General features: G+C 32.9%; 1 protein-coding gene across 1 annotated transcript in view; it reads right to left on the bottom strand.

Moving 5' to 3' along the window:
* Positions 1–76: 76 nt before the first annotated feature.
* LOC108912441 (neurogenic protein mastermind) overlaps positions 77–22,736 on the bottom strand; it is a gene marked incomplete at its 3' end in the record, with an annotated part of 200,995 nt that continues 178,335 nt past the window's right edge. Inside the window, exons 4-5 of the mRNA XM_023455527.1 lie at positions 2,667–3,306; positions 77–364 (exon numbers count right to left, since the gene is read on the bottom strand). Coding sequence (XP_023311295.1) covers positions 77–364; positions 2,667–3,306 — 928 coding nt within the window. The remainder of the gene's footprint in view (positions 365–2,666; positions 3,307–22,736) is intronic.

Genomic DNA, 22,736 nt, shown 5'->3' on the forward strand with positions numbered 1-22,736 from the left:
ATAGACAATTTGCTTCTAATAGTGTGCTATATACTATTTGGACTATTTTCTGATCTCGTAAATTATAATTTCTTACCAGACGGTGGCATGGGTTGATGTGGCATCCTTCTTACAGTGGGAGGGCCATTTCCATATCTCGGTTGAACACCTTGCATCATTCCAGCGCTAGTTTTATAGTCAGGAGGTGGTGGTCTGACCATATGTTGCTGCATTGCGGCTTGTTGCTGTACCCGAAGCATTTGTTGATGAAGTAGTTTCTGCTGCTCAATAGTTTGGGCATTTATCAAACGTGGTCCCATATTTGCTTGGCCACCCATAGAGCCTGGTCCCATGGGGACAGTTGGTCCCATTGGATTTGGTACTCCTGTGGAAGAACATTGAGTAAATTTCTGTTTATCAGATCAGTGGATATGAAGACATTTTAGTTCACTTCAACTGAATGAAGTAATTGATACAATGATTACTTAATTTTTTTAATGAAATCAAACAAAAGGGAATTCTCTACGTGTGCCTAGAAATTTACTAAAAAACTGGAATTTTAATTTTCAACATCCGCCACTGATTCTAAATTCAGTGAAAAAAAAATTATAAGTATATAGGTAGTATACTATATAGATATAATAAGTTATAGGTATTATATTAAACATTTATATAGAATATTTTTAAACATGAACAAAAATTGCTAATCCATTAATTATTAATAAAGATTATAAAAAATAACTAGTGTCATTGGAAATCTATTGAGTAACATAAATGTGATTCACATGAACGTAATTATTGGTCTTATTATCTAACGATTGCCTTATTACCGCGGATAAAAACTTTATCATTACACATACAAGTACATAAAAATTTATAAATTGTAAACAACATGATATTCATTAATGTTTTGCATGGTATGTACTTAATAAATATAAATAATGTTTTTCTTAAATTATTAAAATTACTTCAGAAACAAAAGATAATACTTGTGTATTACAAATTCCTGAGAAGGAATTTATGTATGTATCCAGGGTGACCATATTAACTTTAAAGGAACAAATTTCAGGTAAATATGGACAAAAAAGTTAATATAATCTTGACCTGGAAATTTGTCTGAGATATAGGTCATCAAATATTTTCAGAAAAAAAAAATTTTTAGATGTTTCAAAAAATGTGTAATAAAGAGTTTCACAAAATTTAATATAATAATAATACTGAACATTTTACAAAACCACGATAGTAATCCTTTATTTCTTTTACCAGTGTCATAGATACAGGATGTTAGAAGTTTGACTGCCTTAATTTTAACAGACAATAGAATACATTAAAATAAACAAAAAAAACCTTATATGACATGGGTCCTAAACTCAACTGTTTCTGAGAGAAAAATTATCAAAATGTCCAACTTGATGTACAAAAGTTTGATTAATTAAGGAATATTGACAAAACTACGTACATAGAATACCATAAAATACAATGTTTATATCACTTTTTTGAATTTCTTTATGCTTAATTCTAAAAAATAATTAGTGTAATAAATTTAAAATTCTATAAAATTCATATAGATCAATGTAACAACGGCCTGGCGGTACTAAGCTGTCCAGCAATACTCAATTTAGTTGGTGTTGGTATCTGGAATTGGACCATGTCAGAGTGTTTTTTGCGTACCACTATTTCCTTTTCTTGAGATGTTTTCCAGCAAGTGCGCGAAAATTGGATTCGAAGCTGTCGAAAATAGTGGTGGACATTTTGTACTTGTGCGTTTAAAAATTACTTTTGCTTTTTGGTAAGTCCCTAAATTATTTTTAATACGCATGATTATTTGGTCGATGTGAATCTATGGGTACTTTAATTAGATATTTTTCAAATTCATAATTTGATTAAATGTTAAGTTCCTATTTTAAGAGATTCATAATTACTAAAATTCGACCTAAAATTTAAGCACAACACTATCTTCATACTACAAAATCCATACATTTTATTTTATTTATTTAAAAACTGAAAATTGTCTTTCATGTTTCACAATAATAGTTGTTTACATTTTTGTTATTCCGTAGGACAAGTTTGTAGCATTAGGTTAAGCGCTATTGTCACGTTTTGATGAAGCTCCCCGATATTAATACTCCCTGTTTTTAGAAAACAGTTAATCTTACGCCCCTGTAATATACAACTTTTTTGTTCATTTATGATTACTCTATCGCATGTTGAAGTTATGACAGTCATTCTCCTTACACCCTGTATATGGACAGGCCAACTCACTCATAAAGCGTAACTTCTACGCCTATGATGAGTTTATTTTATCCTATCTTTACATTTTGTTAATACAGATATACATACATGGGAGTAGCCAGGGGGGGCTAATACTTGTTGCATGCTACAAGTTTAAAAAATTTTATTATTACTGGCCATTCGTTCTATATAGTTTTAATTAATATAAAAATTTAAACAAAAATAAGTAGGTATATTATTTATGTTTCGATAATCGAGACGTTTAGTGTAAAACAGGCAGATTGAATTACTATAGGTCACTGTTTTCTTTTGGACTAAATTCCTTGGTTTAACCATATATTCTGCTCTGGCTCTCTTATTATTTACATTTTTAATCAAGTATGGGCATATTTCTGAAGAAGTTTTAGTAAATTTTTTCTTCCTTCGCTTACATTACATTGAATTTGAAAACTTACCACCAGCTCCTCCAGCTCTTCGAAGGGATTGCTGTGTAAAGTTGATGGTTTGGGTTTGTGACATTGAGTAAGAATCTCCATGGTTTGGTGTTAACCCTCCAACATGCATGCCTGGATGTTGCATACCTCCCAGATTACCTGGCATACCTCCAGGTCCACCAATGTTACTCCCAGGTCCTCCCATGGCGCCATTAGGTCCTCCTAAATTATTCTGACCCATACCGGAATTGGGTATTCCCATATTGTTTGCTCCCCCTAAACTACCAGAACCAGGCATACCTGCTGAGCCCGGAATTCCCCCAGGTATATTTGACCCCAAAGGACTTTGCTGGCTGCTAAGCTGAGAACCTGGCATGGTGTGACCTCCGGACACCATCGCGTTTCCTACCTGCGGACCTGCTTGGTGGTTCATTGTGTTTTGTCCATGTTGTGCATTCATATTATTTTGCATGGGCGAGTTTTGATGCTGAGAATTTGACAGGGGACTGTGCTGAGAATGCTGGTTATTGTTTTGTGAAGTTTGAGTCTGTGATGTGCCATTTTGAGAATTGTGTTGGCTGAAATGCATGCCTTGCTGGGCTGCAATAGAGACATTTCCTTTAAGGTCACCACTGAGATGCAAATGTTGACCAGCCGACACCTAGAAAAAAAAAACTTCCATGAATACGAACTACAGCCTAGTCAAAGAGAGTAATAAAACAGTAAATACCTATTCTACTTGAAATACATAAATAAAATGAATTAAGACGAATTAATACATTTCCGTATATCTACAACAAAAATTGAAGGTACTTGGTGTTTTATTTTTATTTAAAAAAATTATGTATTGCGTTTCGATATGAATGATGTACAAATATGAATAGAGCAATACAGGGTGATCCTTAAATATATTCCAATAATAAAGGAGATAACTATAGAGCCTTTATAAACGATTAGAAACCACGTGTACAGTAATTTTGTATGGAACAGTAGTTTTATTTCCTTCACATTGGTAAACTTCGGTAAAATTAAAAATTATTAAAATAATAAGATCAAGATTACATTAAAATATAACATTTTGTTCTACCGACTGTGATTAGTGTAATTTTTCCATTCAGCCAATCAGCGATCGCATTATCTCGAGCGTAGAAGTAACAGTTTGTCATTGTTCATTGTAAACAAATCATTAATATTGATAACGCCAAGACTTAGGGAATATTTGTACCAGCCCTGCAATATTGGTTGCCTAAGCTCGATGGTCACGTGGCTTGTAAACATTTATGAAATATCTGTATTTACGGTATTTTAAGGAGAGAGTCCCTATGGATATTCGACCCAAATGGCTTAGTTTTCGGAACATGTGCCGAATAAATTTTTTGATGAATGTTAAAATTTACTTTACAAGATGGACTAAGATATGCTGTTACTAGTTGCTAGAGCCTCAGAATTTCGACGCTACTATATTTGGTTGTTGATCATGTCAAAGAAAAAGGATCTCTTCAAATCTATTTGAAAATCGCGTTGTTTTCGTATTATTTTTTATTTTCTAGTTAAAATAAATCGAGTATAACTCCAAAACTGCGCGTTTCACAAAACGAATTTATAAGAATTTCTTCTAGTAACTACAAGTTTAAATACAAGGAAGGACAAAAATTCAAAAAATCGTTGGTATGAAAATTTAAAATGTTCTGGAAGAAAGCAAGGAAAAATATTCCGTTACTGAATTTTTAGGACCATTGTATTTAAAAGTAATTCATGTCATTTTTTTGTGAAACGAACAGTTTCAGAATTATTTTCGATTTGTTTATTTTGTTTGTTTATTTTTGGCTAAAAGAATTCATCGAAAATTACTCATTTTTTCGGATATAATGGAAGATTTTTTGATTTTGAAATGCAATTAAGAACCAAATGGACCTATCGAATTTTCAAAACAAGGAGTGCTATTAAAATTCTGACGTTCTTAGCGCTGGCATCTCCCAGTACCCCCGCAATAAACTTGTTCTTATTATCAATCGTAAAAATAACGTAATATTAGTTCATTTACTGTCCCACTACCTCCCCTCTTAAAAAATAAAACACAAAAAGTTACTTGCTTATTTAATTTTTGGTAAGTCACGTTTTAGAAAAAAATTAACTCCAATAAACCGCTTTTGCGGGTGAAGTCGTATGTAGCATGTGTAGTATAAGTGAGTGAAGAGATTTAATTTACCATATGACAACTAAGATCAGAAGAGATAGAAATAGTAACTACAAGTTAGATATTCACCAATATACAGTCGCGAAAAAAAATAAATGCATTTGAGGATTGTCAAAACAAATCTGACCGAAAAACCCTCGAGCATTGATAAGTCCATCATCATTTTAATCTTCTCAACCACGGTGTTTTTAGACAATAACCAAGCAACGTGCTTTCAAAAACTGTGTCCTGTACATTATTCCTATGTATCTTGACCCATAAGGTCACAATGTCACAAATCCTTCCTAACCTTAAAAATCCACAAAATTAATAAATTGGCTTCTATGCTCCAGATATGATTTAAATTAGCCCACTAGAAATTGTGGGCTAATCGATGTATTCCCGTGTGTTTTGACCCGCTGAATCCGAATCTGACGTCAGAATTGACTCCAGCAATTCACCAGAATTTTCTAAACTGAAAAATAGTTTAATATCGCTAATATTCTCGAATTTTAGAATGATAAGGCTACAAATAATGGAAAAATATATTATTTCCATGAATTCAGTGCTACACTCAATTCTGGTGATTTGCCGAGACAATTCTGACATCGGATTCGAATTCAGCGGCTCGAAATACGTGGGAATAATGTATTCTGGTCATTTGCACAATACTTTTTTTGTGTGGAGCTGTGCTATAAATTGATCTGCTAAACTTATTTCAATTATGGAACGTCATTCGTAGTTTTGAAAATGAAAACTGATTGATTTGCAAATTACTAATTAACTGAAGTGATACGATGTGTATTCTTTGCCTGCTTTTTTCATTATGCGATTTTCCAGTAGGCACGGACAGTTTCATAAGAATAACCCTCGACCAATGCTTTTGGCGCAAGACTAGTTAATTAAGTATGGCTACAAATAAATACCTCCCGACAACAACAGTTAATTTTAAAAAATAGTGTTCCATGAAGGTATACATAAATTATAAATGGAATATATGAAATGTTAGATTAATTAACAGAAAAAAATCACATTAAACGGTTCATTGCCGTGAGCCGTACATTGTGCAACAACTTGGGTATAAATTACGGAATGAACTCATCATGCAGGAAGTTGTCTTGTGTGTTAAGTATTCTCCCTCTCTTTCAGACTTCCTCACACAAAGACAACGTATAATGAACATAGAGCCAGAATGAGATAGCCTTAGAGTGCGTGGGCTGTATCGGGCAGGAAAGGCACATTGCGCGACTCGAGCGGGCTTACGGCTACAGACTGGTGACAAAAGCGTGCCTTTGCTTCACATGTTTCAATTTGGTTTGGAAAATGCCGCAGTGATATTGCTGCCAGATTGTATTAAAAAAGTTCTTCGCTATCTCAAGCTTTGAAAATTATTATTTCACAGCGATGAGTATAATTATTGGGATAGCTTTGATGTTCGCATAGCAAGAAAAACGAACTGCTTTTTTTATTATCATAAGCGTTAGGTTAGTATAGTTCTTCCGAAGTCAGTTGAACATATAAAAAACCACTAGCAATAAAATTTAATGACTTTCATAGGTGCTCCTAAAAAAGTTATAATAATTTGTATATAATGTGTCTATTATATGTTCGTTTGGCCAAGAACATATTTCAATTATTTATTACCTCAAACAACTTTATTATATTGATCATAAATTTCGTTTTGTTCCGTTTCAAAATGCCATGTTGTAATAATATTATTTCTCCCTTTGTCAATTGTAATATCAATGATTAATAGACGGTGCCTATAATAAATTAAAATTACCTGAATCACACCAAATTCCGCATTGCTGCACTGCACTGCTGGGCAATTTCTCAACCACTTGTCAACAGCTGAGATTTATTGCCCAGTGGCCCAATGCAGATATGTTTGTATTTCGTTTGCCCGCGCGCATTCTTCTGAACGTATACATTTCTACCACCTCCACGCATACCCATAGTATGCCTAAATAAATATGGGAACAAGTTTTTTTTTTAAAGTGGTGTAGCTTAAAACTATCAAACTTGATTGTCACAACTTTAAGTTTCGTACGTGCGCATTTTGAATTAATGGGGCAGAGGAAAGACCTGTGTATATATTGAATTACAGAACGGGCAGTATTTTCGCTGATACATCACTTTTCTATATAAAAAAGTTAAATATAGGAGATAAAACAAAATCTAGGGTGGTACTTAGAACGTCATATCTGCTTCACAAAGTTCTGGTACAAAAGTGTGTCTACCATGAAGTACAAATAAGGATGCTCTCTTTATATGATCGATTAATTTATATCCATGGTAAGAAAAGATAAAAGACAGGTAAAGACACAATTTAGCATCCTCGATACAACGGCGTGATGCCTCACGACATCACGAAAGGCGAATAAAGTGTGAATAGCGGAGAACTTGAAAATAACATATTAATATAGCGTGGCAACCTAGTAAGTGTGTCGTTGCAACATTGTCGCGATGTCGATGGCTTTGCGTGAAATAGATACATTTGTGGTTTAATACTGCATAAATTAGTTAAGGTGCACAGAGCCTTCATAAATGATTACAAGCCACGAAATTTAGTTTGAAACAGTAATTTTGTTTACTTCGCGTTGGCAATTAAATTTTGGTAAAATTAAAAATGATCAAAACACCGAGGTTACGTTAGAATACAAAATTTTGTTCCACCGGCCGGTGATTGATATAATTTTTCACAATTTTTTATTCATTCAATCGGAGATCGCATATCTCGAGTGTAGACGTAACGGTTTGTCATTGTTCATGATAAACGAATCATTAATATTGATGATGTTAAGGGTTAAGGATTTTTTATTGGCAGTACGAACGTGCAATGTTGGTTGTCTAAACTTGGTCATATGTAGAGAACAAAGAATAGGGAAGGATTTCATTATCTGCGTTTTGTGTATGCATAAACAGAAGCGAGAACATACTTGGTCTTTTTTATAACATGAAGAAATAGACTGATAAGTAATAACTAATTTCGTCAATGATCCTTAATAAGTACAAAAAAAAAAGATTTTTCATAGTCATGTCACTGGTGGAATTTCGTTTTGATTACTTTTGCTGTGTTTGAGTTTTTCTTTTTTGAAATTTTTATGGGTTTGGATGAACAATTTTCAGACTGGTTTACCACAGCGTCGGTTTGCACTTCTTAACGTTTCTANCAAAAAAAAAAGATTTTTCATAGTCATGTCACTGGTGGAATTTCGTTTTGATTACTTTTGCTGTGTTTGAGTTTTTCTTTTTTGAAATTTTTATGGGTTTGGATGAACAATTTTCAGACTGGTTTACCACAGCGTCGGTTTGCACTTCTTAACGTTTCTAGAGACATATCGTTCTCTTTTTCAGAAGATACTAAAACTGTGTCTGGAGAAGAGTGCCATATATCTCTCGACTCATCAAGATCGTCCAAGCCAACGACATGGCAACCAACCCAGAAATTGATCAACCATTGACAACTGCCGCGTAAATCTGTAAACCAAGCTTGAATGAACTTATCTAGTTTTGTACTCATTATATGACTTTATGAGGGGTTTTGGTTGTAAAACTTGAGAAACTTCTTAAACAAACCATAAATACGGGTGTTATATGATTTATTAATAAACAAAATTAAAACAATTTGTAAACGAATCCAGTGTTGAAAATTTTGAACATAATTTGAACAATTTCTATATCTCTCGAAACGCCAAGAAGACTAAATCGACGACGTGTCAAACAACTCGACATTTTTGTTCAACCAAGTTGATTTTGAACATTTATAGGCGGATCTGAACAACTTATATTAAGAGATTACTTTTATTTTTGTTTAGTCTCAACTATACTTTTGGTACAAAATAAATATGAACTTAACTTTTTTGCTTGGATCTACAGGTAAACTAAAATCATTTGAACGTTAACGGTAATATAGACAGTGAAAAGTAGTAGAGTAAAGAATGGAACAAAGAACATTCTTTGAACTCTCTTATAAAGGGACAAATTTTATGATTCACGCGTAATTCTGATTTGACTCCATGAAGTTCTTCCTATGAATATGAAGTCAACAAAGAAGGATCTGATAAGTTACATGACCTGCAGAAAAAGTTGAAGGCAGCTAAAACTGAATGAGATAGTAACATGTCCTGTCTCTAGAACAGAATTAAGATATCTTTCCAATAATTCAAAGGATTGTTTAGTAAATTTAACAGCGGAAGAGCATAACGCAATAATTCCATGAAAATTTTGAATTTATCCATTGGGGAGGGTCAGTATATAAGCCAAAAATATTGCGCAAACTATTAAAGCAAATATATGAAATGTATATTCCTACTGTTCCTATCAGAANTTGATTGTTTAGTAAATTTAACAGCGGAAGAGCATAACGCAATAATTCCATGAAAATTTTGAATTTATCCATTGGGGAGGGTCAGTATATAAGCCAAAAATATTGCGCAAACTATTAAAGCAAATATATGAAATGTATATTCCTACTGTTCCTATCAGAAAAAAAACAGGGGATTTAAAAAAATAAAAAATTCAAGAAACGCACATGCAGTTATGTTTTTATGTACTACTTTGATATCGCAATGTTTTCTATTTTTTTTTTTTTTCTAAATATAAAGGTAAAAAACAAAGTCGTATGTGAATATGTGAATGACCCTGTATGTACATATAGACGTAAATTTACATTTTTGCCTTGTAGTAATTCTAGTTGTAAAAGGCGGCATGGTACAGCTTAATCGAACTCATCCACGGGATGTGCAGATCAAGAAAGGAGTCCGCAATACAAAAAATACTTCTGTGCCAAATACTAGTAAATACTTCTGTACAAAAATGTTAATTAGGTCTAGTAGGTATAGTTATTTAATGAAGGTTTTATGTTATATATTTAAATGTATGAGCAAATTACCTCTGCGCATGGAAACTCAAGCAAAAGATGAATTTGGTGAAGCCTCAGTCCACAACATTCAGGTCTTGTGATCCATTGATGCTAGTGTGCTATAAACGAGGGCTCTGCTAAAGTGATTTTGATATTCTGAGGTAATAGAAGTGCTGCTCCTATGTATTTGTGTCTTTTCACGACGGCAAAGGATGTGTGCGTCTTCATGTAATAACCTACACCCCACTTAGGCACTAAGCCCAATTCTATTGATGTACTTGTTAAGATGTCTATGAACTGTTAAAAGTCCTAAGAGAATCATAATGTTGCTTCTGTTAATATACTAATTTTCTATTCTGGTTTCTAGTAAGCTAGATTTGCCCGACCATTCTTCCGCCGCTAATGGCATTTTGATGCAATAGATCTTTTCATATCATTGTGGTAGCAAGGTAACTTAGATCAGCTTCACAAGATGACGCCACCTAACAGAGAATTTCTAGGACCAGGAGATTATCCTGTTGGACAAAACTGTGTATAAAGCTGCTTCATTGTCTGTATATATTTAATGTGTTGGGTCATATATCTTTTTCTTCATAAGCAGTAACAGCCAATACTTCTGCCTACTTCCCCGAAGAATAAAACAGATTCACCTCTGGTTGCATTACGAATACCCGCTCCTGAGCCCTCGTCTGCCTTAGACCAGACGAAGCTTTGAAACCTAAGAAGTAGGGCTAGCCAGGCAGGTGTCTCTATCCTGTATCTCCATTTGGAAATTTCTTTAAAAAATGTAGACAACGACTATATTGTCACCAGTAGTCCCAACAATCTTAACCCCTTTTATTAGTTCTTTGATAAGCACTAATTATAATATTTCCCTAATCATACGTCCATTGTTTAAGTCAATATGAAATCCTTCTTCTCCTTCAATCACAAAGACATGAGAGTCTAATTTGTTTACCGTCAATAATATAAAAAATTACGACTTTTATATACATTCTTTATTTTTATATTGAAAATAATTTCTGTTATTGCGGTTTAAAAATCTGCTGTTAATAAACGTAAGCTTTAATAGCTTTTTTAACCACATTATTAATAAGGTTTTGTAAGTTATTTATTAACGCTAAAAATTAACGTAATAAATATCTACAAACTAAAATAGATTTATCCAATGGAGCATAAAAGCAATTTCCCGTCAAGTGGCTACTGGGTATATTCTGTTACGTACAATTAAAGGTTACCTATTAAATTTCTTGTGCTATTGTATTGATACCATTACTTGCACAGTTAATACTTAGTTGTAATCAACTTTCTATATTACAGACGGAATTGTATCTGTCGTTATTCTAACAATTATGTACGAAGTTTATAATTTCTCGTTGTCGAGTTGGAAACAAATGTCAAAGAATTTTCATTCTGTTACGGTTATTTTTTATATAATTTTACTCACCTACTCAGGTTGTACATATGTCGAAAAGTAAAAACTCTAGGTGATAATTTTAAAAGACATAATAGAATACTTTTCACATGAAACAAATCAAGTATTTGCTTGACAAGAAAAATGCAAAATAAATTATTCTAGTGAAGATATTTAGAATTATTAGCAGCATTTCTATGATATGGTATTTTGTAACATTTGAGGAATTGGAGTCGAATTAAACTCGAGTTTTACTAAAATCTGAGTTACTGCTAACTATCAATTGCGTGACTATTGACTCTATTTTGAGTATATAAAACCAATTTAGAGTTGACTTTTTCTCTAATATGATTTAAATTTAACTATTATTGAGTAATTTTGTACTCAGACTTGGTTTATATTATCTTTAAATTTTAATTTAAATATCATTGTATTAAAGTATACATAAACTACTAAGCTTGTGGTTTCTACACAGACCTGTTTTAGAGACAATATTTTAGGTCTCTATTAAAAGAATTGGTGAACTGATCGGACGAATAGATTGCCATAACTTATATTGTACGTTGCAAATACGTAATTATAGATAACAATTCCGTTCATTTAAACAAATATTAATCGAGACGTTATATATTGTCTTTAATTATTGTAATTAAGTCATTGCATTTAAATACAATTTTCACTAGAATAACTAGATAAACCGATACTTGTCCAACTCCAAAGCACACCATACGCCATACTGCCATCCACCACGCCACGGTCACGAGATAGGCTAATGGGACGATAGGAACAGACAAAGACAATGCATCTGGATATGAAAAAGGGTGGGATCACACAGTAATGAGAACATTTACTCTGCTTTAGGTGCAAGTGCACCAAATACGAGTTTACGTGAAGAATTTATTTAAGGAGTACCTATATTTGAGTGAAAGTACTCAGTTTTAGTTTAAATATCATCACAAATTAGTAAAATGATCAAAATGTCCAATACTGAGTCAGAATGTACTCAATAATTTCACTCAATGAATTCACTCCGAACTGCTTTTACTCACAACGATTTTTTTACAATGTACTAGTAGAATACTGAATGAGCGTACCGATATTTGTCTTTCAGACACATTTGATTATATTTTTAATGTAATATTGAGAATGGAAGAAAATCGCAAATATTTGAGAAAATTGAAACTGTAACTCCTACAACAAAAAATACAGGGTGCTCCATTTTAATTTAAAAGGTTTTGTCGGTTAAGTTTTCAAAAGGTAACGTAAAAATAGGATGCTTAGTAGACTTTTCTTCAGGTAATTTTGATAGTGGAAAGTAGTGCATCTTATGTTCATTGTGTCTTCTGAAAACGAAGTAAAAAGCTTCCAAAACAAAGACAGATATAAGGAATTTTCAAAACGAATATGTTAAAATTTAAAATTATAAAATGTCGATTATCTCGAAAACGGTTAGATTTAGGTACAGAGATGGTTTAATAATTTTGACTTATTTTTAACTTATCTATAAATTTTCAAAATTCAAATTGAAGTAGTCTGAAATATTCCAATGAATCATCACCGTAAGACAGCTTGTATATATCCTGTACATACATATTTCAATACAATACAGTTTTTGCATCATGCACTTGCATGACTGAAAAATTGCATTATGTAGATATTGTTTGTATTTACGCACAGACAAAAGTTTTACGTCAAACAAGAAAATAACCGTTTACATAAAATATCTAATAATAAATAAGTAATGACATATTTAAGAATTCATTGCTTATTTAATATTTTTATTGAACAAAAAAAAATAATGTATTTCATTTAGAAACTTCTCTAAATGATAGGCAGTATATGTTCCTTATCTTGAGATATGCAGACATTAGTCCACTTCTAATCTCAAATATAACATTAAACATTCCCAATGGTTTGGAAAGAGCAACGAAATGGTTTTCCATCTACATAATGTTTATGACTTATTTTACTTATGAAGATGTATCCTCAACATGCGGTTTTACGATAAATTTTCAGTGCTAAGACCTATGCTACACGTGGAATTATATTATTACTCAGGTGTTGTTACAGCACGACAGATTACGGTGCACACAAAATATGCGGAAAGACTGTGCAACAATTACGTAGGTTGAGAATCAACCATTAAAATGAACAGTTAACAATACGCGAATAAACTGTTAAAAATAAAATATTATATACAGGGTGTCTTATTTTTACAGTTGAGTTGAACAGCGTAAAAAATATTAGAAATGAAAATTAAAGCAGTTTAATTTAGTCAAATAGTGCGATTATAAAACTAGAGAGGACACATATAGGGAAATACAACAGGTAGGTACTACTAAAATGTTAAAGAATTATAAACATAATTTTACGTTTTTACTTTTTTTTATTCAGACACTTCATTAATCGAATTGAGAATTTCTGCATGAAGTAAGTTTTTACTGGAATCTAAATAAAATTTGTATAGCGCATGTTATATTTTATCAAGTTTGACTTTATGTAAAATTTAAAGTAGTCTCTAGTTTAATATATGAATCAACATGAGATTTGACAACAATGCATGCTGTAATTTGTAAATTTCGAAAAAAATGTCGTAAATTTTGAAAAAAGGGGTGAAAATAGTTTTTACTATGGAATATGAGAAAACAAACTGCTTCGAAAAGTCAAAGGTAGTCTTGTACTAATTATGACACCGATTCAAAGTTACACCCTGTAATATTAAATGATACATGTAAAATATCTCTTAAAGAGCTTTTCAATGAAGCCGCACATTGCAAAAATTTAAACAAGAACGCCAATATCAATCAATTGAATAAAATGACTTGAGATAAAAGATTCTTGGATAAAATCAACCCCTGAAAATAATAACTTATCAAATTTTATTTTATTCTGATTCTCCAAAGCGGATTATGAATAAAATCTGCTCCAGTTTTTCAAATAAACACTGATATATGAGAACTCAACAAAATAAGAACATGTTCCTATTAACATGGATCCGAAAAGGCTTATTAACAAATGTACAGGGCGATAAATGTGTACTGCTAAAAATGTAATTTTTTAAAATGGCTTATCAGATATAATATAGTTTTTTCTTCATATAATGCCTTCAAAAATGCATATACTTTTTAATAGCGCAAGTTTCAACTTATATGAAATGATTTCTAAACTTTGAGTTAACTATGACTGAAGAAACGTCATTTATAATTACAATATAAATCGTGTACATAAATATTCCCCACAATTATGAATCATTTTTTTAACTTAGATAACTACAATTATTGACTATATATAGTCAAGGCTAGAACTCCCATTCCAATCAATCATTTGTTGCTAATCCACTTCTGACTGACAATGAGATGCATCTAAGCAGTAAATTGCAGATCGTATTACAGTTTTACTATATAACGGTTCCGAATCTTATTTGAATGAGGAAGTTCCGCGTACTTTTCCCACGAGCAGCAAGTGAGCTTATTTCGGAATCACATGTAAATCACGTACAACGTTTAGCGCCCGCGTTGAACAGAGAGAGGTAATGTTACTCGTACCCGATGAACAGAAAATCCACTGTAAATAATCATAAGCGTACATAGTGCGCGAGGAAAGAGGTCGAATACCTACCGAGTTTTTTCGTTATCTACAAAAATCATCAATGCGATTGAGGTCATCATCAATCTGTTTCTGCCGATCGAGCGTTTTACTAGTCCCGTTGAAGGTTAGAATTTAAAACGGTACGTGCAGTTTCAAGACTTAAAGACCCAAAAGTTAAAAAATCTAATTTTTTAATACAGGGTGCGTTCCAAAGTAAACAGGACTTTTTAAAAATAAGAACAAAAAGTTTTTTTTGGGTAAATCCGATTTATTTTATTCAAAATAGTCTCCGTCCGATTCAATACAACGATTTGCATGGTCTAAAAGCATGTCCAAGAGAATTTTAGATCGTCGGTGGGTATGTCCTTCAGGATGTCAGTACAGGCCTTTGTATAGCTTCTACGTCCACAAAACGCTTTCCTTTCATCGGCAAATGTATTTCTCTGAAAAGGTAAAAAGTCGCACGGTGCCAAATCAGGCGAATACGGGGAGTGGTCACAGTTAAAATGCGATTTTTAGTAAAAAAAAATATGTCACAAGTGTTGATCGATGGCGCATTATCATGCAACAAACGGCAAGTTCTGCGCGATATTCTAGCTGAATACGATGCCCCAAACGCTTCAAAACGCACACGACAGGACGAACTCTTTGTGGACAATGCCTTTGGAATCGTAAAGATAAATCAACACTGTCTTTATTTTTGACTTCTCCAAACGAGATTATTTGGGTTTTGGCCCGTTTGGCGCCTTCCACTCGGTACTTCGGCGCTTGGTTTCTGCGTCATATTGAAAACACGTTACTTCACCAGCCACAATGATTTAAAAAGGAAGTTATTATCATTTTTGTCATTCTTAACGTTCTTCCAATGTTGAATTATGAGCATTTTTTGGTCGTCAGTCAACTTGTGCAGAACAACTTGTGCGGAACAAACACACTCTTCGGTAGCCCAGATATTCCCAAAATGCGATAAATTGATGTTTTTGCGAAACTCAATGCCAATTCCATGAATTTCAATGCAGATTTTGGCCGATCTTTGATGAATTCACACACAGTTTTGATAGAATGTGCGGTGATCACGGATTTTGGTTGGACAACATGTCGCTCATCATTTATATCCTCACGACTGTTTTTAAACCACGTATACTATTCATGAACTCGTGGAGATAGACAATCATCACCATAAACTTGGTTCATCAATTGAAACGTTTCGGTAAAAGTTTTACCGAGTTTAAAACTTAATATTAGCTTTCTGTTCGATGCTCATTTTTGTACTGATAATAGAAGACCTCACTTGAAATATCTACCTATTTTTGAAAAGTCTTGTTTACTTTGGATTGCACCTTGTATGTTTATGATTCGTTTTATTTTGAATTCCAATTTACATAGAAAGTTTTAGAAAACATTATAAATTTTCTGAATATATTGTGTTGGAATCTCCAAGGAAATTATGATCCTTTTGTAAGACGATGTTTTTCAAATTTTTTTTAAAGAATTACACGGTTGGGAGGGGGTTAAATTTTAAATGAGAATCTTTCAAGTGCTGAATACATGAAAAATATATCTTGATATATATAATAAGGTGGGTTCTAATAATGGAATTCTGTGCAGGGTGTAACAAAAATAAACTAACACATTTCATGGTAGTAGAACTCGAAATAATGGGAGTAAGTCATATAATTCTGTTTCTAAAGTACAACTTTGCGAAGTTAGAGGGACAAATTCAGAAAAAATTAAAAAAATTTCGCTATATCAACACGCGTTTTCGAACAACATGAAATTTGCTATAGGTACTATTTATAGTTTATACCAGTCATGATTTGTAATCTGGAATAGGCACTCAAATTACGTAGTCCAGTGGCGGAGATTTAGAGTGTTATTTAAATTTTTTCATTAGAATTTCCACACTTTTGGCTTGGCAATCTGATTTTGTAGTAGTATGATGAAAAAATGGATGTAATGTTTATAAATATTTTTATTTTATTTTGTTCACATCGCATCATGGTATAAAAAATCGAATAATTAAAAAAATTGGAATAAGTAAGCAAAAATTTGAGATTTTATTATAAGTCAGACATAGAAATTATTTTATTTTTGGAACTTCAATGCCCTCTATTTCCCCAACGAAGCATTAAAAAAAAAATTACCTATATGGATTACCTCCATTATTTTTGTAAGTTCTGTAAACACCCAAAGTCACTGCTGATTTATTTGTGTTACTTCCTGTATACTTACGATGTTAAATAAACTTAAAAAATATATATAAAGTTAATGATAATAATAAATAATTATTATTATACTTTTCTCGGGATTCCTTAAAATATAAATATTAAATAAATTTTTTACTGGAAGATTCAGTACATTATTAAAATGTGTTATTTTCCTTATCTTTCGAAATTGTCTAGAAAAAAAGTGAAAAAGTTGAACTGACTAATTACAGGCCTATTACTATTATACAGGGTGGCCAAATGAAAACGAAACAGAGTTATTTTCAGGAACTGCGTCAAGATTGTAGAAAAACGCTCAGATTCGTCGATTTTAGATTAAAGGGGGACATTCTTTGCTGGTATTTTTGACTCCGCCACTTTCACATCCAAGCAAGGATAAGCATCACCCCAAAATATTTAAATGGCATTGGGGGTTGAGTAATATTTATTTTGAAAGCTCTTACAGTTATCTTTACAACAGACTTTAAATTTTACAATTCCGCCCAATACTTGGAAAAAAATTTACATTTTAAAATTTAAATTATGTTTAGTTTCTTACTTACTACTTAGATGATTAAATGTTCAAACTCATGACCGCCCGCTTCCATACAAGTATAAAGATTTTGTTCGAAACGTTCACGCACATTTCGAAGCATTTCCGGAGTGATTCGACGGCATTCGTCGACGATTCTTTGACGCAAATCTTCCAGAGACGCTGGCTGTCCTTTATAGATTTTACTTCTCCCAATCCAATTCCGTAGGAAACGTTGGTCCAAATACTGACGGACAATTAACGCATAATGCGGAGAAGCACCGTCCTGTTGAAAAATCAAATGATCTTCATCATACTCTGGAATATTTTCAATAATATCAGTCAAGACAGGGTCAATAGCGTCTTCCAGTAATTGCAAATACATTTGGCCAGTCAAATTACCAGGTAGAAAAAAAGGACCCACCAGCCGGTCACCGAAAATTCCAGCCCATACATTTAATTTTTCCGGTTGCTGTGTATGCACCTCGTGAAAAACTCTTGGGTTTGAATCGGACCAATAGCGGCAATTGTGACGATTTACCGTCCCGTTCAAGAAAAAACTGCATTCATCAGAAAAACAGATGTTAAAAAGGAACTGTGGATCGTTCCCTGCTCGCTCACTCATTATTTCGCAAAATTGCAAACGGCGGTCATAATCATCCTCATGAAGTTCCTGGACTAAATGTATTTTGTATGGATGGAATTTATTCTTCTTCAAAATGGTTTGTATGCTAGTTCGATTGATCCCAGACACAGATGCCAGCTGCCTCGTACTTAATGTAGGATCAAGATGAACTTGTCCCAAAACTGCAACTTCACTAGCTTCATTAACTATAGGTTTTTCAATTTCTCGTTTTTTATTGGCTACGTTCCCTGTCTCTTGAAATTTTTTTACTAACTCTAGAACATACTTCCTCCTGACATGTCGATCTTGATGTTGTTCATTAAATAGCTGAGCTGTTCTATTCGCACATTTATTGTTCATAAAGTAAAGCGAAATGATATCTACCCTTTCCGCAATGGAATAAACCATAGTGTTTAATTTTCAAAAACACAATTAAATAAACTACCAACCAACGCTTCCAAATAATACTAGAAAATAATTTGGAATCCACTAATTTTACGTTCATTGTGTGTGTATAGCATTCATTTCTGTTTTTTACAATTGTGTTTTTTTTTCGAAAGTGATAACAAATCGCCAAAAACCAATGTAACGCAAGAAATACTAAATTTATACCATTGGCGTACTTAACTCGAATGACTGACATTTTTACCGTTACTAATTGTTTGTACATAAGTTTCAACTTTAAAATCAAAATTCTTAATAAGTATTGGGCGGAATTATAAAATTTAAAGTCTGTTGTAAAGAGAATTGTAAGAGCTTTCAAAAGAAATATTACTCAACCCCCAATGCCATTTAAATATTTTGGGGTGATGCTTACTCTTGCTTGCGGGTGAAAGTGGCGGAGTCAAAAATACCAGCAAAGAATATCCCCTTTTAATCTAAAATCGACGGGTCTGAGCGTTTTTCTACAATCTTGACGCAGTTCCTGAAAATGGCTCTGTTTCGTTTTCATTTGGCCATCGTATATATTTTTTTCATAACCAAGTGGTAGATACAAATAGGCTTTTTTTTATATTGACAAAATAAGATTCAATTCGTAGTTAAACCCATTTAAATTTTAAATCGACCCCAACTTTCTCAAACTTGAACAAGCAATATTACATATTAAAATACAGAAGGCTAGATATGATCGTAACAAAAAATGTACGCCCATGATACCTATCGCTACTCTATTATCAAATAGAACAACGGTATATGATGCAAGCCGTAACGTAGGCGTGGTAACAGTAACTTGCGAATTATCTGCTACTTAATTATTGCTGCACTTGCTTCATACAGAGAGACCGAATAACAAAGAAACTTCTAACCTGACTAGGCGCAGGTAACGTATATTATAACGAAGTTACGAAGCAGGAAGGCGCTTAGAAATTCATCCAGGAATTAAATATTTGATTAATGTCATTAGTTACTGGATAATGAAATTTATAGTGAATGGAAAATGTCATGGATTACGACTTACAGGCACAGGTCTCTTAGGTATGTTGAAGGGAAATTATACTGTGGTGGTTTCAAAAAATATTTCCTGTTGCAAACCGGTTAAATAATAAGTTTGTTTCGTTTCCGTAAAGGAAGCTTTGGAATGTGGGTGATTCACAACTTATCAAAGATAAAAATATAGGTTGTACAATGGATACAAACAGGTACAATAGTGTAAAAATGAAATCAAAAGGAACCTTAACTTTTTATAAATTACTTATGTACACACACTGGAATTCGGTCTACTGTTGGACCTGACCTAACGCAATGCACGGTCAGACAATAGCATGTACAAAAAGTTTACTCACAAAAATCGAAAAGTATTTTATCTATTTTATTTTAACGATTTCAGTTATTGCTTTTATTATTTACTTATTTACCTCTCACATTGACCTAGTTTAGCTAAATATATCTAGGAAAGTTAAAACATATTAAACAGTTATAAAATTCTAAACAAGCTACGGCTCTTTTTTCTTATTCAGCCATTTCAGCAGCCAATTGGTGTTAGACATATTAAATTAATCCAAAGAAAAAGAACAACAATTAAATAGTAAACAGTTTAAATTTAAGCAGAATCCGATTCTGTTCCGAACACTTACGAAAAATAATGGAAGATAGCCTTCGCTGTTCTGTTAAAATTCCGTATTGACCGCTCCTGAACAGCCGCTACTGCCAGTTGATGTCACACATGGTATGATATGACGGGATGGTAAACGGATAAAAAACACATATTAATTCGGCGAAGCGGATGTGGTCGAATACGTCATCACCGCCTCATTCTGTTGCATTTATATTTTTTGTGAAACGTCTTTGTGTGGTGTAAGCATATGACTTATAAAGTTAATTATTTCAGTAATTAGTGACAGTACAGTGTATTTTTGTGTTTTCGTTTTCAACATGCATACGAATGAAGGAAGTATTGATATGGTTAGAGCGTCAGGAGAAAATTATGCTGTTGCAAGAAGACGGTATCTGAAGTATTCTTCCGACATGGGAAATATTTATAAAATTGATCTGACATTTAACATATTCCGGAAGCTTTGAACACCAAGAGGCTAATATTAGACAGGAACGAACTCAGTGAGTGAGAAACGGAATCAGAAATTTTGAACGACGTGAAAGACGATCCAGGTACAAGTACTCGAAAATTAGCCACTAGATTTCGGGTAACTCATAATGCAAAAATCAGGGGAGTATTTTTACTCACCTGAATAATCTGTTGATTATTTACATTTAATTTATCATTATTTATTTATTACAGTTTATAATTTTTGTTATATTACTTTTATGGTGCTGTATTATAGTTCATCTGATATACACTAATGCAAAAATTTAAAGGGTCAAAAGAATTTCCGAAATTTTTCTGTGATTTTTGACAGATCTTTCGGTCGAAATTTTTTAGGAGCTACCGTTATCACGCAATTCTAAGAAATAGCGCGACATGACTTGGAAATTTTTTTTCAGCTAAGCCGTTGCATGGACCAGCTTGTTTATTCAGCTTCAATTTCCATATTTTTTTTAATTTCGATACGACCATTTTTCATCGAAATATAGGACTTTTAATGGAAAAGGATCCTTTTCTCTTCAATCATTGATATCTCGGCGACAAATGGTTGTACAGAGAATTGAAGGGCAGTTTCGAAAACTGAAATAAATTTCCTATATGTTGGCGCAACTTTTCGTAATTTTTTTTCATCGAATTTTAAAAAACAAGAAAAAAGGTAATTTATGATTTTTTAGAAAATTGACGGATAAATTAGAAATATTCACGAAATGACTAATGTTAAGCAGTTTTATAGTTCGATATACCCAGAAGAACCCTGTGAAGTATCATCTCAAGCCGCAATTAACGTATATTCATACATACACAAAGTAATAAGAGTATTATGTAACATCTACTAAAAGTTTAAGTATACAAAATAACGTAATGAAAAGCTCTTACATTCTACAAACATCCTTTTTGAGTCGCTGTTTGGAATAATATAAAGAGCAACGAGTAGCTCGAGTTGGCTGTTTTGATGTTGCAATGGGATTTAATTTAAAACCGATTTTTTACGAGTTCGCCGCTGCCGAGTACATGATTCTGGTGTACAATGATATTTTCTCGTACAAAGCCAATAGCAAGTTTTAATTAGTCTTTTCAGTATCAGATACAGGCATTAACAAAAACAGTATTACAAGCACAGTAAGAGCTTTACGGTTTGTCTAATTTGGTACACAAAACTTAAAATTGTCTCGAAAGTCATCGCAAACGGAAAATTTCAGTCGTTTACAAGCATGGGGGGTTTAAAAATCACTAGACCCTATGTGCATGATTTATTTTTTTTAAAGTACAGCTGCGGAAAGAAATATATTCTACAGTGGGAAAACAATTCATTTCAAATTTGTAAAATCTGATATGCCTTGGAAAAACTCTTTATGCAACTATTTATACTACATGTGAAATCTCATTGACGCTAATAGATGAATTTATTTTAGTATATGTAGACANAATAATTTGAGTTAGGAAAAAGATATTAAGATGCGGTTTGCGCAGGCTTATTGGTTGGTCATTTGTCTATTTTCTAGTCTAAAAAAAGTCATATCATCGCATTTAAATTTTTTGAGAAAATCCAATATTTTGGTTATAATATCGAATAACGCCCTCTATCGGCGGCCGTGTAGGTCGCAACTGTCATGATTACGAGAAACCTAAAAGCCCAAGAAATGCTCTTTTCAATGATACCAAATTTATCCAAATCCATTAAGCCGTTTCGAAGTTACAGGCATTTATTTCAAACAACATTCAAATACCCCCCACCACTTTATTTCGAAAGATAGAGAAAAATTGTTTCTACAAAAAATGTTCGACTTTAAGTTAACATTAAAACGCAAATACTTTTTTGTTACATTCATTGGGGAAAATCGTGAGAAACGTAACTTTATGTAATTCAATATGGTGGAAACGCCCACTGGCGGCCATCTTGGAAACTTGAAAATAATTTCCAGCATTTTCCCTTGCCCACTTTACCTATTAAATTTTTTACCGTAGCTCTCTACGATCACTAGTTTCTGAGATACAGCCGCTTACCTCGCTTATTTGCCCACCCTGTACATGGGTTGCGATTAATACACTCCATTGTTTGAGGTCACAGTAGATTGTCCAGTGGCGTGGTACGAGAATTAATAAAAGAAGGTTTAAGAAATCACTATTCACAACAGAATTTGAGAAA

The sequence above is a fragment of the Anoplophora glabripennis genome, unplaced genomic scaffold (assembly GCF_000390285.2).
Source record: "Anoplophora glabripennis isolate ALB-LARVAE unplaced genomic scaffold, Agla_2.0 scaffold625, whole genome shotgun sequence".
Classification (NCBI taxonomy): domain Eukaryota; kingdom Metazoa; phylum Arthropoda; class Insecta; order Coleoptera; family Cerambycidae; genus Anoplophora; species Anoplophora glabripennis.